This window comes from Sardina pilchardus, chromosome 15 (assembly GCF_963854185.1).
Source record: "Sardina pilchardus chromosome 15, fSarPil1.1, whole genome shotgun sequence".
Taxonomy (NCBI): Eukaryota; Metazoa; Chordata; class Actinopteri; order Clupeiformes; family Clupeidae; genus Sardina; species Sardina pilchardus.
The window spans coordinates 23,774,810-23,791,457 of NC_085008.1; the positions used below are offsets into that span (position 1 = coordinate 23,774,810).

The 16,648-nt window shown below is 43.5% G+C and overlaps 3 protein-coding genes across 4 annotated transcripts in view; all 3 read right to left on the reverse strand.

Moving 5' to 3' along the window:
* Positions 1 to 1,007, reverse strand: part of hcn2b (hyperpolarization activated cyclic nucleotide-gated potassium channel 2b) — a 33,710-nt gene extending 32,703 nt beyond the window's left edge. Inside the window, exons 1-3 of the mRNA XM_062555310.1 lie at positions 823 to 1,007; positions 729 to 771; positions 433 to 671 (exon numbers count right to left, since the gene is read on the reverse strand). Of these exons, the coding sequence (XP_062411294.1) occupies positions 433 to 671; positions 729 to 771; positions 823 to 1,007 (467 nt within the window). The remainder of the gene's footprint in view (positions 1 to 432; positions 672 to 728; positions 772 to 822) is intronic.
* Positions 1,008 to 2,994: 1,987 nt separating this feature from the next.
* Positions 2,995 to 15,963, reverse strand: bsg (basigin). Of its 2 annotated transcripts, none has more exons than XM_062555378.1 (8): positions 15,766 to 15,963; positions 8,387 to 8,555; positions 7,161 to 7,249; positions 6,872 to 7,011; positions 6,501 to 6,774; positions 4,717 to 4,729; positions 4,456 to 4,530; positions 2,995 to 4,289 (listed from the first exon to the last, which is right to left on the reverse strand). In XM_062555378.1, exons 1-7 carry the CDS (start codon positions 15,827 to 15,829, stop codon positions 4,470 to 4,472), a joined length of 810 nt encoding a protein of 269 aa, XP_062411362.1. In that variant the 5' UTR covers positions 15,830 to 15,963; the 3' UTR covers positions 2,995 to 4,289; positions 4,456 to 4,469. The 2 variants fall into 2 exon arrangements, with proteins under 2 accessions (XP_062411362.1, XP_062411361.1); XM_062555377.1 differs by having other exon boundaries at positions 4,717 to 4,741; positions 15,766 to 15,958.
* Positions 8,563 to 10,342, reverse strand: LOC134101663 (basigin-like). Its single transcript, XM_062555379.1, has one exon. The coding sequence runs from the start codon at positions 10,100 to 10,102 to the stop codon at positions 9,698 to 9,700; it is 405 nt and encodes a 134-aa protein (XP_062411363.1). The 5' UTR covers positions 10,103 to 10,342; the 3' UTR covers positions 8,563 to 9,697.
* Positions 15,964 to 16,648: the final 685 nt, after the last annotated feature.

The following is a 16,648-nucleotide window of genomic DNA, read 5'->3' on the forward strand; positions in this document are numbered from 1 at the left end:
AGGTTTTGTGATTGAGGACAAACATTTAAGCCGTTGTATGCTTTCTTATAATCAATCCTCAGATATAGCAGATGCCATACCAGCGAATGCCTGTTTGACTCTTCGATGTAGTCAACATTAAAACGTACACTGCCAAGCATTTCATTTGCGCACAGATTTGGAGCGCAACAAAGCTGACATTCTGAATTCGAATCCACAAATTAAGTTGGCATACTAGGGCAGGTTAGGTAGGGTGTCATTTCCAGGGGGAGTGGCTCAATTATGGGTATGCCATTTATGATTCTGAACTTTTGTCCCCAAGGCAAAGTGACACAAGTTGCAGAAAGCCTACCAGCAATAAGGTCGTTCATCTTATTGTTTGAGGTCAGAGGTCATGACTACAAACCTAAACGAAGCAAACCAAACTAAACCTGACCAACACAGAGCTCCTACCTGAAATCACTGTAAGGGTGAATAATCCAGTTGCCAGCTGATTTGACTCTTTCTTGCTCTTTTTCCACTGCTTTTTGACTTCCAAACATACGCAAGGAAAACTTGTTAACTCCAGGCTGTAGCATGGAACTGAACTGTCTCTGCATGTAAGTTTGATTGTCTCTTGGCTCCCCATCTTCTCCCACGAGGTGAGGTCCGTCTTCGGACTTGGAGAAGGTGACAGAGTTTCTAGGCTGGGGCTGGTTCGGACCCGATCCAATTCCCTGCACGGACGAGGAGGCCTTCCTGCTCGGAGCATTGGAGAAAGAAACCCTGGAGTCCTTTTTCTCAGAAACACCACTGGTCGCAGTTGTGCCCCCAATACTGGACGTCTCGGCCCCGTGGACCTGCGTAGAAGATCCGGCAGGAGTTATTGAGCCGTCCATACTGGCGGTGGAATTACATGCAGTTGTCTTTCTGTCGTCGTCTGCCGCGACTCCACCACCTGTCTGCGTCTCTTGTTTAGAGACAATTGAGGGCAAGCTCCTAGGACCGACAGTGTCTCTAATGCAATCTCCGTTTTGGTTGCATATCATGCCGGTGCCATCTCCACCTCCAAACCCATTGCACAACCTGGTAACTCTGGCTCCATTTGTTAGGTCCCCTCGGCTTCTGAGGATGCACGCGCCACATGCGGAGACATCTTTCTCACACAGCAGTGCTGATGTTGTGGTGGCCGTGGAAGTGAGAGGCGCGGAATCCTCGCCTTCCGATGATAGATCGTTGTTGTTTGAAATCTTGCTCGCTGTTACGGCTGCTCCCCCTCCTGGTGTGAAATTCCTCACACCGAAGCTGCCAGCATCTTCACCAGCACCTACGCTATCACTTCCTTCATCCATCAATAGCTGCAGCTGTAGGCTACTGTGGTTGTTGGAATTTGAGCTGTTCTTCTCCATCTTCTGATTCATCCATGACAGACCTAGCTCCGTAAAATGACACAAGGCCTGACGTGGCTCAGACGGAGGATTATTCCTTGTTCCTTGTTATCATTGCATCCAGTGACACCAGTAGCCAGACGCCACACCAGTTCCGCTGTTTTGGCTCAACCGCAGCTGTTGCTTCCTTTCGCGGTAACACGCGTGCAGCCCCTATCCTTCCCCACATCAGAATTATACTGAAATACGATGACGTTTAAAAAAGGCAATTAAAACAATAAATAAATTAAACCTATGAAACTGTCAAATTAACTATTATCTCTAAATGCAGTGAACATGTCTAAGTCTTTAAGAAAATGTCTTTATTTGTCTAAGGTAAACTAATAAAACAGAGTAGTTCATTCGCTTATCTGACGTGTATTTTCACTATAAGCAGAGAGAAAAGTTAATTTGCTACAAGTTGGCAGCCCATGGCTACAGCACACTTCCAACACGCCGAGGCCTACTACACAACGTTTCAGAACTGCAAGCAAAGAGCTCCATCTAGCGACCAAATATAAGATTCTCTGATATAAAACCTTTTTGTACATCCCCAGACCTCCACCACCTGACTTTAAAATGAAGGCATGTGTTGTGGACTCGTGTTGAACAATTGCTTGCTTGAGACTCATCAGCACTATGTGACACGAAATGAAAATTGACAGAGGTGGCAGTCAGCTTATAGGCCTACACAAAACACGTGAAGACAGAGAGAGAGAGAGAGAGAGAGAGAGAGAGAGAGAGAGAGAGAGAGAGAGAGAGAGAGAGAGAGAGAGAGAGAGAGAGAGAGAGAGAGAGAGAGAGAGAGAGAGGGGTATTATATCTGAGGACAAAGGGGTATTTGCTGATAGGATACACATTGCCATTGTGAGGAAATGTATTTATCACAGGCGGCATGGAGGATGTTTGCAATGTTCCAAAGGATGGTGGGAGGATGTATTGAAACGTAAATTTGCAATGAATGTGTTAAATGGATTTTTATAGTGTATGTCTGGAGTGGATGAATCTCATTGTACTTAAATGCAATGACAATAAAGACATTCTATTCTATTCTATTCTAAATTGGGAGCCTTATTGAGTCTAATTACATCCTCCTGTGCTCAGGAAAGTTGGGGAGTGGAAAGATACAGCAATGAGTCTGCTGTATAGGCAGTATTTTGGAAGACAATACTTGGAGTAATGTGTTAATACTGCAGATTACTTAATTAGCAATTCAAATATGACACTAACATAGCTCTGTAACTACCATCCACTTGCAGAATGGTCTTATGATTTAAGTAGGTAATTCCCCAAACTAAGTTGTCCATTAACATAATAAATTATAAAAGGGTCCAAAAACCAGTGTCCAATGAAATTGGTCACCAACACAGAAACTACATGGAGGGCATAAGATATAATTTAAAAAAAAATGCTATGCTATATATGCTACACCTCTACACCATACTAAGCCAACGATATAGCCTACTACAACTGAAAAAGGTGAAAACACAAAAAAGAAAAAGATCTTTAGAAGAAAAGGGTGTCTGTGTGGAATTACAGTATATGCAGGGTCTCATCAACCCCAGTGGAATTTACAGACCGACGGAACAACATATCTTCAGGCAAAGTGTCAAATCAAATAACTTTATTGAGATTGTGCAAGTCAGTACAGGTGACAGTGTTAGAACTCTGCTTGCTATGTTGCTTCAGGCAAAATAATTTACACACTTCTAATAAGGGTTTTTAATATTTAGTATACTTTTAAACTAGAAAGGGATACACACTCACACAACTTTTTAAATGGGTATACCTCAAAGTATGGCTTCTGCATGGTCTACATGAGGGAGGAGCAAGGATCAGCCTTCACTGAATGGATTTGTTTCAATTGTGTTCACCAATGACTCCCAAAATAATTTAATACACCATGTACACAAATCTTTTAAATGTAATTAAAAATATTACTTCAGCATAAATCACTTATCCAGAGCAGTGATGGCACATCTTTTCTTCTTGGTCCTTCCTTGATCTTGGTCCTTACATCTACAGAAAATCCTCACAAAAAGGCTTTCTGTCGATGTAACTCACAATGGGAAAGTAATCTCTACTTTAAAAGCTTTCCTAGTAATCTTTGTACACGTGATTAAAAACACTTTAATTAAAATATGCATGGTTGAAGGAAATGCAAAAGGTGGTGGTTTCATAAAAATCATTCCAAATTGTGCAGTCTTGGTATTGCATTTAGATTACTGCATTACAGTTTCACCAACAGTACTACACTTCTAGGAAACCCGAGCATATAAAACAACAATGGACTGGCATTAAGGCTTAAATTAGAAACAGAATCAAAACAACAACCAGAGGCCTCTGGTCTCTACCTCAAACACAGTAGGGTGTGTTAGTGTGTTGATGCATTAAGGTCAGGAGATACTCTCATCCCAGACTTCAGCGAGACTTTCCTCACTTTATAAAAATCACAGATAAAAAGCAAAAAAAAAATATCCTGAAGGGACAGTGCAGGAAGAAAAACAAAAAGAACAAACAACGTCATCATTCCCACATTCACAAATGGTTGTCACTAACACACATTGATTACTGCAAAAACATGCAAACATCCATCTGAAGCCTCCATACTAGTTTGCTGGCAGCACAACAGGTCGGAGTAATACACATAGATAGATACATTTGTATATATATTTATATATATATATATAGTTTTGCTTCTTTACAAAGAGCAAGAGGAAACCAAATCATTATCCCTACACACATGTACACTCAAGCCAACAAAGGGGGAAAAAAAAGAAAATAAAAAAAGGTCATAAAAAAAAAAAAAAAAAAAAAATAGAATTGCATGATGCACTAGATTGTGTGCCACTCAGCAATTCAACGCTCCTCGTAAGAACTCTTGTATAGTAGTCATATGGAAACCTGAAGAGAAGAAAAGATATTCCATTAGACAACCTTCTTTCACCAGGAAAGTCAAGAGAGAGAAAAAAAAAAAAAATCAACTCATTCAGGTCTCCCCCTTGGCCATAACAGCCAGGGTGGGGAGACCTGAACAGATGCTTTTGCCACACCTTCTGCTCACACTCACCTTCCTGACACAACTCAGTTGGAGTTCCTTTGCCGGACGTTCTTGTCCTTGTGGTTTGTGTCAGCATTGGTCTTCCTACGGGAGCACAAACAACAATAGTACATATTATGTGGGCTGGAGCCTTACATTGTGGCCTTCTTATACACAGGAGAACATTCATGCATTGTGTGTAATGCGAGCGAATCAAGTGATCGCATATCTTTAAAATGCTCAGCCGCAGGATTATGGCCGTAGAGAACGCTAATAGTGGATTATACTTACAATGGTGCAGATCCTGAGTCGTCATCTGTGTTTCCCCACAGAGGAGCACATTGAAATGAGGGAGGGAGGGAGAGAAAGAGAGAAAGAGAGAGAGAGTGTGTGAGATTAAGATGATGATTACGGAGGCCACAGAGCTGTGAATATCGGAACACAGGATTTCCTTGTCCCAAACAAACATCTGGGTCTGTGTGAGCGGAGTGTGTGTCCGTGCTGCTAGCAGCTCCTTGCTGTCCAAATGAGGCCGCCCTTTCTTAGGCAGTCCTTAGCGCAAGTGTTTGTGGCAATAACATTAAGTTGTAGTGTCTATAATGACAGAAGACATCTACTTTGGCTTGGACAGAGCTGTGGCTTCTGTGCAAGTTCATCCACAGGGGATAAATGTGTGATTTAAAATTAAAAAGCTAATGGGTTGGGTAATCTAACCAAATCAGTTTCATAACATGCAACACTGACCTACAGCTGGCCTGTGGAAGCAACACGCCCCGCCCTTCCCTACTTCCTTGATTAGCAAAGCTGTGATGTTGGAGCAAGTGACTCTGACCTCTGACCCTTCATTAAACTGCACCACTGTATTCAGCCGATTTAATGAGCATCCTTGCACTGATAGAAGACCACTGTTTCCATGCAAAGAGCACAGCAGGAAAAACAAACCAAAACCAAACACAAAAACAAAAGGAACCTTATTTTTTTTTGCAAGAACAAGCGGTTAGAACTAAATGAAGTGCAGATGTGAGCTGAGAGGGAAATGAAGCATTCAGGGCATTGTGGAGGGCTGGGTCGGTCAGCTGGACGATTGACAGGACCGGTCATTTCGGCGGTCACAAGGCAGCCCCCAGTCCTTCGCCTGAGGCCACGGATTAGAGCGGACCGATGACACTGCAATTACCCGAGGCTGACACACGCATGCGCTTCAGAGCAGAGAGGATGCAGTCGGCATGCAATATGAGACACCGCCCTCACGAGAAGGGGAAAAAAAAAAAAAAAACTGCTAGAAGTTACATTCTTGGCCTCAGTAGCCAATTTCATTTGGATGACATTTTATTTTGATGTGTGTGTTTGCTACACGATGCAGCACATCAAAACTTCTTTAACCCTTTCACTGGTACTGGGCAGCAAAGCTTACACCTTCAGATTATTATGGACTAGTTTATTATACAGAAATGTGTAGTGTATATATATTCCTTTCGATTTGTCCCTCAAGGAAAAAAAAAAAAAGAATTCGACACCAGTGAAAGAGCTGTGCATTCACCACTGATTAAAGGCATATGGTTTAGGCTATGAAAAGCAGTGCATTCAGACCTCAACTCTCAAAGCGCATTTTCTCTATTTTTTTGGCTCAATAAATGAATCTCATCAAAACCCACTCCAACCTGGCATGCAGTTCAGCACTTACCAAAACGTAAAACCAGCAGCAAACAGAGGAATACAAGAGTAAATCATAAACGAAATACTAACAACTGACAAATCATGGAGGAAAAAATAAAACACATTTTCAATACAATAACGAATGTAAAAAATCTATAGGTAAGAAAAATGTACAAGATTAAACAGATTAAAAGGAAACCTCCAAAAACAAGTGCTATAGAGGAAGAGTAAGTCACACTGTTGTTTTGGGGGAGACAAGAGCACTTTAATAAGGAAATGTGAGATATCTACTGCAATGGTGGAGAGTGAGGTTTTTTTGGGGGGGGACTAGGAGGGCCGCTGTCCTGGCTGCTTGAAGTGGAGGGAGCTATTCTACTTGTCCTTAGGATAGACTTTGGCGGACGGCTGGCGGCCCTTACCGTCGGTGATCTCGTCGGGCTTTCTCTTCTTCTCGTAGATGAAGATGATGGCGACGAGGACGATGACCTCAGCCACGATGCCCAAGAAGGGCCACAGGGCAGCCAGGCGGCTACGCACGCGCAGGTGGATCTTGGCCGAGGCCACGCCCAGCTCGTTCTGGCCCTGGCAAATGTAGTCGCCCATGTCGGTCTCCATGTTCAGTGTGGAGATGTACAGATAGGTCTTGTTGGGCTGGCTCTTGATCTCATACCGGTCGGTTCCATTGGCGATTGCCTAAAGTGCACAATTTTCCACATGATTCAACACTGCCAAAATCATTTTAAGGTCATGCCTGTTGATGGTCTAATATCACATTGAACGAGATTCATACCATGTTGCTACCATCTTCCTTGACCATGTACCACATCCAGTCAGTAGGTGGGGGGTAGCTATGGCTGACACAGGCCATCACTCCTTTATCATTCTCATTGCCATGCTCGGAGTCCTTGTAGGCCTTCACATGGGGAACAGCTACACGGAGAAGAAGTGCAGGTCAGACATGCCTTCCTACATGGACATGCTATTGCTATGCTCCCAAAATATACACGACATTTGTGCTGTGACCTACAGTACTGTACATGCGTGTATGTGCTGCCTGCCACCAAGGACAGAGGACTTACTCTTCACTTCAATGGTGCTCTGGGAAATGGGGTCCGTCTCAAAGACGCAGGTGTACACACCTCCATCAGTGTTCCCAATGGTTTCGATGCTAGAAATGAGAGACCGTATGCAGAAAGAATTAGCCACCTACATGCTAATCACCTACAACCTGTTTTCCCCCTACATGCTGGTCAAGAGACAGCCTACACCGTAAGGCATAGCATGAGAGAGCTGCCGTAAGGCCATGCCATGTCCGACTCCACTGGGCTACACCAAGCTAAAAAGCCAACTCTATGATATCTCTACCCAAATGATTTAGCCCTTCTCCCTCCCATCGTTTCATTCGCTCACTCCTTCCATCCTTCACTTCATTCCTCTCTCTCCCTCCAGTCTTCCCCCACTCCTCTCTTCGTTCAGCTCTCTTTCTCACAGGGATTCTTCTCGCTCTGATTTGTTGGGCAATTAGGGTCAGCGCAAGTGGACGGCTAGTGCTGCTTACCACACCCACACCCAACGCCCCCCCCCCCCTCCCTCACAGGGGCTACAGGCAAAGCTGCACGTCGGCCCTGTCCAGATTAGAGCAGCTCAAGCCGCGCTAGGCGCCACTGTGCAGCCCGCAGCGTTGCTGCTAATGGACACCAGAGTGGGCGTCTGTGCACGCAGAGGCTGTGAGGCTGTGGGGCCGTGGGGCCCAGGGGCGGCAGCAGCAGCCAGGGAGGGTGGGAGGATGAGGAAGCACACGAGAGAAAGAAACCTTCCTTCCTTCCTCGGCCCTCCGGCTCGTTCCCACTGATTTATAAGGAACACTGGATAGACTATTCGATTGTTGTCGCCCCATCGTTCTTTATCTAGATCAGTGTGAATGAGGACTGAGGAAGGAAGGGAGCATAGATAAAAAAAAAAAAGACGAATGAGAGGCACCCAGAGAAAGAAAGAGACAAGGGTGGGGCGGGGGAAATACAGGGGGAAGAGGGGGAAGAAAAAAAAACGGGGCTACAGAGAGAGCACAAGAACGAGAGAAGAGAAAAAGACAGGTTTCTGCACACACACATGCACACACACACGCACACACAACATAAATACACATCATCCCATGTCTGGTTTGCTCCCCAAGGTTGCATGTGTCAAACAGAGGGCTGTATTTAACTTCCCAGGACATAAATTAAGGACAGGGCAGCGCTCGCCACACCTACAAGGCTTGCCGTTTGCAGTGGCAGGAGGGAGGACCAATGTGAGTGTTACTTACGTGAACTGCGTGGTGCTGCCAGCGGATTCCGACCTGGTCTTCGTGATCACAGTGCCATCCTTCATCCAGTGGTTGCCCTTGATTGGAGAGGGTGGGTTGGTGATGTTGCAGGACAGGGTGGCACTGGTCTGGTTGACCACAGACTCAGGACTGGTCAAGATAGTGGCACCTGTGTGAGCACACGTGCACAGGGACAGAGACAAGAATTAGGAGGTCCAAGTCATCGATGGAAAGATCACCAGTCTAAGGAGGCCAGCTACGCCAATGGCAAGAAGCCTGGCAGCAGCTGCACATATCTAAAACCCTTTGGTGGAATTGGCAATCATGCAAAGAGACACTATACAAAATACAAAATACACTCTCTAGATGGCTAGATATTATTGAGCCTAATGTAGAAGCTTTGTTCATCACTCCACTACAAAGGCCAACAAACAACACAATCACCCTTCACTGCAGCAGCTTAGGTCTATCTCTAGCTAAGGACAGACAAAGCACACTCCAAAGGGGACTCCCAACAACCACTAAAGAGACCGGAGAAGGTTGATGCTTGTAGGGCGAGGAACGGGAACTATGCTAAGAACCACAAGGAGGGAGAAGTGTAATGAACACAGGCAGTGGCAGCTCAGCCAGTAAGGCATGGAGAACCCACAGCTCAGAACATCAAAGAGGAGCAAGGTGCAGGATTGTTCAACAGAGGAATTTCAAATAGAAGAGGGGGGGGGCAGTGGGTTAACATACTGAGAGAGAGAGCGAGAGAGAGCAAGAGGGAGAGAGAGATAAAGAAAGAGAGAGAGAAAGAGAGTCCCGTGGCTGCGTTTTGCCATAAGTCCAGTTGCCGTGTTCTTTACAGGAAAATCAGCTTTCCGATGGAAAAGAATTCAAGTACTGTACATATTAATCTCTATATATCAACCTAAATCTCTTTCTGATCAGACTTAGAAAACACACAAGCGGAAAGCTAAGCTAATCAGGCTGACATAATCTGGACACAGCATGACAAATACCCAACAACCTCTACTAGAAAGCAAATCTGATACAAATCATTTCCTGCTTTCCAAGGGTTATACAGGGGAAAATGGAGTACGGGGAAGGTAAGACTAGCAGAACTAGGCGAGGACTACTGGTGGGAAGGGCTATGGGTGGAGAACTGGGGGAGGGGGGTCTCGATTCCCAGCCGAACTCCTGTAAGAGGAGGGCGCCTGGAACAATGGGGAGGTGGGTGGAGCAGAGGGCGGGTTCAAAGGGATGACGGACAGGAGCTAGAGCACTGGCCACCCTCTCGGTGGTGGACTGCCCGCAACCCCCGTGCCGTCACTCACTTTCGAACACTAAAACGTTCGCTTGGGAGCGGATCCACTTGATTTTGGGCGTCTTCCTCAGGTCGTTGCGGTCGGGGTCGTTCGAGGCACGGCACTCGTACGTGCCCGTGTCGTTGAGCGTGAGATTGGACATGTAAAGGGTGCTGGTGGCGTGGTGGATGTACGTGGCGTTGATCCGCACTTGGTCGTCGCGCGCCCCGTCAAACAGCTGGGTGTAGATCTCAGCCGGCTCCTCGCCCTCAACAAACCACCACTGCACCTCGGGGATGGGGTTGCCTATAACCTCGCAGTGCAGCTCCGCACTATCGCCTATTAATTTCATCTGGGACAGGGGCGACTTAATGAAGCCCGCTGGAAGTGACCACCCAAACACCCACAGTACACAACACATGCCCATTGATTACATGTGTGTGAGTCAGTGCAATCATTTATACAGAAGGGTGTGATTTTTTTTAAATGGATGAGGGGCAGATAACAAAACAGATGAAATGGAAAATAAGAAAAGAAAAGAAAAAGAAGAGAGAAACAGATTATTAGTGAGTGAAAACAGACATGGCACACATTAGAAACAGACATGGTGTTCAGCTATCATGAAGGTCCCATTATACTTGCTGCTAACGACACATACACACGCATCATGGCTAGGGATGTAACGATGCATCGTGACACGAATAAAAATCGATACAAATGCGTGACGATTCGCACCGGTTGATAGAAAAAATGAATCGCGATGAGTCACGTGACTTATGTCACTAGGTACGGGGCACAGAACGAGGGAAGACGACGGTAGGCAACAACTTTGAACTAGAGTGTGTGTGTCAGGGTTCGTATGGGTGCTTGAAATCCTTGAAAATGCTTGGATTTTAATGTGGTGTTTTCAAGGTTTGAAAAAGACATCATTTATGAAGTTGTTTTGTTTTTGCCACGCGTTCGCGTCCAGTTTGACGTGTCTGGATTTTCCGATAATGACAGCAATCTTGTGATGCTGATATTGACTTTTAATTTCTGTGCGTGTAAACTAGTCTAAGCTACTGTGCTTGAACGAAGTTAGCTGTGACAGACTAACCTACTGGTTTTCATCGTTTTAACCACAAAGCCTGTCGACCTTAGGTCTACTCAATTGTTTAGTTAACACCTTGTCATTTCGCGTTTGTCCCGCCGTTCACCTCCGTGCGCCCCATGTACATCAGAACATATGTCGGGATAGCCATCTCACTATGAGAAAACGTATGACGATAGTGCTAAGAGATTAACACGTTTGCATGCTTGGTAAACATCAGTCTTGCACATAATATTGAGCTGATTTTTTTAGTGGAAATGGCTTACTGTAGCATTGTGCTGATAGATGGAAAAAGTTGCCTATTTAAAGGCACAGTCTGAATTTTAATCCTAGCTCTCCATTTAGTGTGTGCACTTGAACAACTATAATGATGTAGCATATAACAGTACTGCCCTACAAAGCAGAAAGGCAGTAACTGCATTTTTGGTCGAAAATTAGTTATTATAATTTTCATGACATTTAAGTTGTTATGAAGATTGATAAGTACCAAAAATAAGCTAATGTAAAGTTAAAAAAAAAAAATAAACCTCCAATAACTGCTACATTAACTACAACCATAAGGCTAAGCAACAGCATAACTTTAAAAAAAAAAAAAAAATCAGCTTGCACTCTGCATAGTTACTGCCTTTTTGCTTTGCAGGGCAGAGTAGGGCCTGCCATTTATTTTAAGAGGAGAGGTGTAGGACGTAATACTTTGGAAGGAGAGGGAGTGGTGCAATTTGATTTTCTTTGGAGCAACCTCTTCAAACAGCATCAATATCAAAAAAAAAAAAAAAATCGTGATAAAATCGTATCGTGAACAAAAAATCGTGATCCATATCGAGTCGTGAGTTGAGTGTATCGTTACATCCCTAATCATGGCTGCCATGCATATTCTGCGTTCGTTTGGTGTGTTGGCCGTGCACGTCGACACAAGATAACACGTTGCGTCCGCAAAATGCGAAGACATGCAGTATCATGCGTTTTGCCTGCGTTTGCTGCAGCAAATATATTGACAGGACGGTGCAGGTTGCATGTGTACGTTTGGTCTAACAGCAAGTATAACTGAGACCTTACGCTACTTAAGTCATCTTTTTATTATTATTATTATTATTAATCCTTAGCCGTTTTTTCAGTTAACCAAAGCGACTTCATGATTCTCCTTTTCATTCTTTTGAATGATGCAATGATACTGAACACCATGATGATTAAGAGGGGGAAAAAAAGTATGAGTTCAAATGAAAATCATGAAGAAGCAATGCAATCCCTGATACCGGATGACAAGACACACACAAAAATAATATACATGAAAATGAGAAGCAAATAAGATGAAAAATCATGAGAAAGTGAATGGGATCATTTCGCAGCACAAGCTGAGGAGTGATCTCATTCAAATTGATCTTTTGGGTGTGTGTGTGTGTTACCAGGATGGACTTCATTCTTCTCTTCAAGCCCCCCCCAACCACTATTCCTTCCCACCAACCCTTTCCCTTGAAGTTCATAGTTGAAAAGCTTAACACCCCGGACACCCAATCTCCTTGCAAAGGGATTTCTGGGCAGTGTCATGCTCCCAACAGAGAGCGGGAGGAACAACATTCTTGTACTGGAAAACAACTTGTGTTTTGTTTAAACCCCCAACAGAGCCACCTCACGTAGATTCCCCAGGCCGGGCCTGAAACAATACACACACTATATAAAACCTGGGTGGAAAATGGAAGCATGCTGAAACAACAATCTACAAAAGACCAGTGCTGAGATCAAAACGGCAGGTTCTAAGTTTTCTTTGCTTGGGCGGGGGAATAAAGTGAAAGACTGTATGTTTACTTCTTTGTGTAGAATGAGCGCACACCTTCATGTTTTGACTAAACTGCAAGAGAGAGGGAGTAAAGAATGGAATGGAAGACGCGAGCACATGTAAGGGCTTCTCGGCCCTGACCGTTGATGTCGAAATCAACGGACTGGTTTCACATGCCTTCGGCTGTAAATAACATTCGCCCTTTACGACGAAAGGCTAAGAGCCACTACACTATTATGAAAGGTCACCTTCAAGCCAATAGCAGCACAAAAACTGAGTAAATATCAGACTGGACTTCAGGGACCTTGGTGATGTTTTAGCATGTGAAACGTCACTTTGCAGGATGTTTTCGTCCAGTGAAATACAAGCACTTGTGTGAGCCGAGGCTTCCATCAAAAATAAGCACGATATTCTAAAACTGTCTCTGTACTGCAACTAAAATGTTCGGCCTGGTCAGAGTCCAAACAGTATATTATTTATTCACTACCAACAGAGTAGGCCTATTGATTTTTGACCTGTCAAAGTCTAGCACAATCATCTATCTATCTATCTATCTATCATCTAACCCTGGGATTCACAATAACAGCACTCTCAGTGCCATGACGTTTTCCTCCATTTGTGCCTCCGAGATAAAAATGGGTGGCTGGTAGAGAAATTGAGGTTCTAGCTTTGTGTGCAGTGTAGCCCTATGCTGTTCACTCTGAAATTTTGTTAATCCGTTTTTGCCTGGATGAGTGGTCTGAGTCCACATGGAATCGCCAGCCTCTACTGAATGTAGGTTTTATGACGAAAAAGATATCAGCCGGGAACATACTGATCTCAATAAAACCAAATGCAGTTAGCGTTTAAATTTAAGAACAGTAATGATGATTGAAAAAGTAATATTTTTGAGCACCAAAGCAGCGCGAGAACATCCGAATACCCACTCTCCTTGATTATTTCCAGCAGGGAAAAAATATAATACCTGTTTTCACTAACCTAATTTCTAAAGCAGGCAAGCTGGAACTGCATGACAGAGCTCGAGGGAAATCTAATTTTAATTCTGTCTGGGCCATCAATGCCAAGAGCCAGCAAGCTAACACACTTGCCCCTCGTGTCTTCCCTGGTATCCTCTTGGACCAGGCTGTAGTCAAAGATTGTATAGTTGCTTTATAAACCGTCTCTGCTGTAGTTGTACAACAGCCAGTGATTAATAGGTGCAATCAAACATCTCCGAGCAAAGGACAAAGAACATGTTCCCACAGTAACCTTACTAAGCAGAAAACAGTAATTGGTTAACCAGTAAATTCTACAATGTTTCCCACAACAACTCAATAATGCAGACGATAAGATATTTCAGTTAAACTCGAACGGTTGCCAACCAACATGCAGGCCTGGTGCAAGGGACAGCCTTGTTTGGAGACAATCTAGACTTGGTTCACTTTAACACCAGCTAAGTCTTCTCTGCTGTGTTTGGTGCGGCACTATTTCCATCCAAGAGTGTAAAGCAGCTTATACCAGGATTAAGTGTCATTCATTAAAACTGATTGCAACAATGACGACAATATAGTAAACATGTAAACAAGCACCACAATCCAACTTTCACATTTGCAACCATTTCAATGTAGAATATTCAAATCAAATGTACAAAATCCTCATGTTTTGAACCCTTTACACCCAGGCCAATTAAACGGTGTTTAATTTGACCATTTCAAATACATTACATAACCTGTTAACAGGGCTTTGTGTTCCATGGATAGAAAGTCTGCACTGCTACAGGACATGGGTTTTTAGACACTAATGATGATTGTATGGGATAATGGTCTTATCTTGCCATTACCAAAGCTAGTTTTTATGTGTGTGTGTGTGTGTGTGTGTGTGTGTGTGTGTGTGTGTGTGTATTAATGCAAAATACTGGCCCTAGTCTCGACGTAATATAACAAATTATTAGTGCAATCAGTGGGTGACACAAATTAAAAGTTACTGTTACATATCCAAATATTTGAGATGTGTGTGAATAATATTTCTGCTCAATAAACCAAGCTTTCACGAAAGGTTTACTGTGAAACATCAAGGTAATGTTGCGCAGAAACTTGCGGACAAAAGGCCTGGACAAGGCTTCTCTCCGATTGGCATGACAAACTGGTCTACACCGGTTTCGTCATGTCAGCTGATGGAAATGGTAGCCTCCATTCAACAAGATAGTCTTCCTGTGATCTTTCTGAAACGTTAGATCTAACACCTACATTTAACTACAATACGCTCTGCGAGTTGGGATTAACTAACATTAGTGAGCATAGTTTTCTGGTGTTATTTGTATGTTGGTTAATTTAGCCAAATGTACAATTACATTACTGTGTGTTCACATGACCAGCTGAACCAATGTGAATAACAGGCTAATGCTGAAATAACTTCTCTACCGATTTCACTATTTATCCCTGGCAGTGTTTCGGATTGTTTTCCAATGTTGAATGGCGATGTATCCATCATGCTGTTTAGCTGTTAAATTCCGCGACAAGACACATCTTTAGATGATATTACGTTGACTATTACATTACACATCTTTCACGATAGTTCTTGTTTAACGCAAGCTGAATGTCCCGATGGTTAGGAACTCCACCAAAATGGACGTTTCCCCGGAGGCCAATTTCATTTCAACATCAATTGAAAATGTAGCTGAGGTTGTTCCGTAAAAACTCAGAGACGAATTTGTGTGGTTAGCTAAGTTAGCTATATTGCTCTAGCAATTATGTGATTTAACGTTATGCTGTGACAACTGCTACCAGTGCCAACCAATTTACACCAGAGCACAGTCAACAACGCTAGTGTTAGTGAATGCTGACAAGCAAAGATTCTAGAGTGTTTCGCCCAAATCTATCAAACTGTCATAACTATGTTAATAACCAACGGTTGGTTAGACGTTGTTCGCGAACTGTTAGCATTTCTAGCAAAAATTCCTCGGTCGCTAACATTGTGGTTCTAAACCTGACAGCATTCAGCGAACTCAACATAACACCATCGTAGCTAATTTACGCTAGCTAACGTTAACGTTGTTAGCTTGTGTGTCGCCATTATACAAAGGCAAATAACTGTGGTACATGACCAAGCCATCAACCTTATCATTTAAAAGTCAGAGGCGTAATGATTGTGGACATAGAACATTGCTTGTGTTATCGTGTGATAGCAACTCGCTTAGCTTAGCAAAGGCGAATGTTAGCGTTAACAGGGGAAAAAATCTTAACGTTACCTGTCGTAGCGTCGGCGTGGTAAACACATAACGACAGGGCAACAAACCCCAACAGTAACCTCATTTTGACGGTATCCTTTTGGTGTACGATGGCTGTACAGCTACCCAACACTGAAACCAAATTATTTTATGGCTGCTATATGAAATGTTCAAGTGCCACCGCTCATCAAGAATGAGGTTGACCGCAGTCGATCGTCCTCTATTTGTTCCTCGTGCGTAGTCGTGAACCCGCACGTACACATTGGGGCGTCACCACGTCCGGGGAAAAATAGGGTGTGCAATGTGAAGAACTGAGTCAAACCCTAACTTGTGCATTTGTCGTAGACTGTAATAAGCATTCGCAATCATGAGGAATAATTGTAGAATGTAGGTTATTGGTAAATTACTTTTTGAGGTAGCCTAAATCATCATTGGTCAGCATCAGCTGTCTTGTTTAAAGGCATAAACGTTTATGCCACTGAACAAAATAATGCATTTGAATAGCCTAGAAGAAACCTGAGTCCCATAGTCAGTAATTAAGATAGTTGGACACAAGGGACTGAAAAAACAACAACACATTCCTGCCACTGAAAGGCTTGTGGTTATAAACACACCCGTCACATAGGATATATTTTAAATTACGACCTGAAATGAATGACTGAATAGGTTAACTGGGCTCTGGGTATTTTTCCAGGGCATCAGTGTTTTGTTAGTCTGGTTTTCACCACACTAAGCTCAATCTTTAGGCAGGGTTCACCCAGCCTAGTGTTTTGTTACATTACAAATCATGTTTAATGTAATAATAAATTCAGAACATTAATGTTGCGTTGTGTGTGTCTCCTTCTAGTGTTAAGAACATGTATTACATTTTTGGTGCTCGACCAAACATCACTGCAACCTACCA

What these genes read in the sequence shown, in the direction of transcription:
- LOC134101663 (XM_062555379.1), bottom strand. Translation starts at nt 10,102, where the DNA reads ATGGGCATGTGTTGTGTACTGTGGGTGTTTGGGTGGTCACTTCCAGCG.
- bsg (XM_062555377.1), bottom strand. Translation starts at nt 15,829, where the DNA reads ATGAGGTTACTGTTGGGGTTTGTTGCCCTGTCGTTATGTGTTTACCAC. An exon ending in GGCAGCACCACGCAGTTCAC is followed by an intron (nt 7,250 to 8,386) that starts GTAAGTAACACT and finishes TCTCATTTCTAG; the next exon opens with CATCGAAACCATTGGGAACA. An exon ending in GCCCGACGAGATCACCGACG is followed by an intron (nt 4,742 to 6,500) that starts GTAAGGGCCGCC and finishes GGGGAAACACAG; the next exon opens with ATGACGACTCAGGATCTGCA.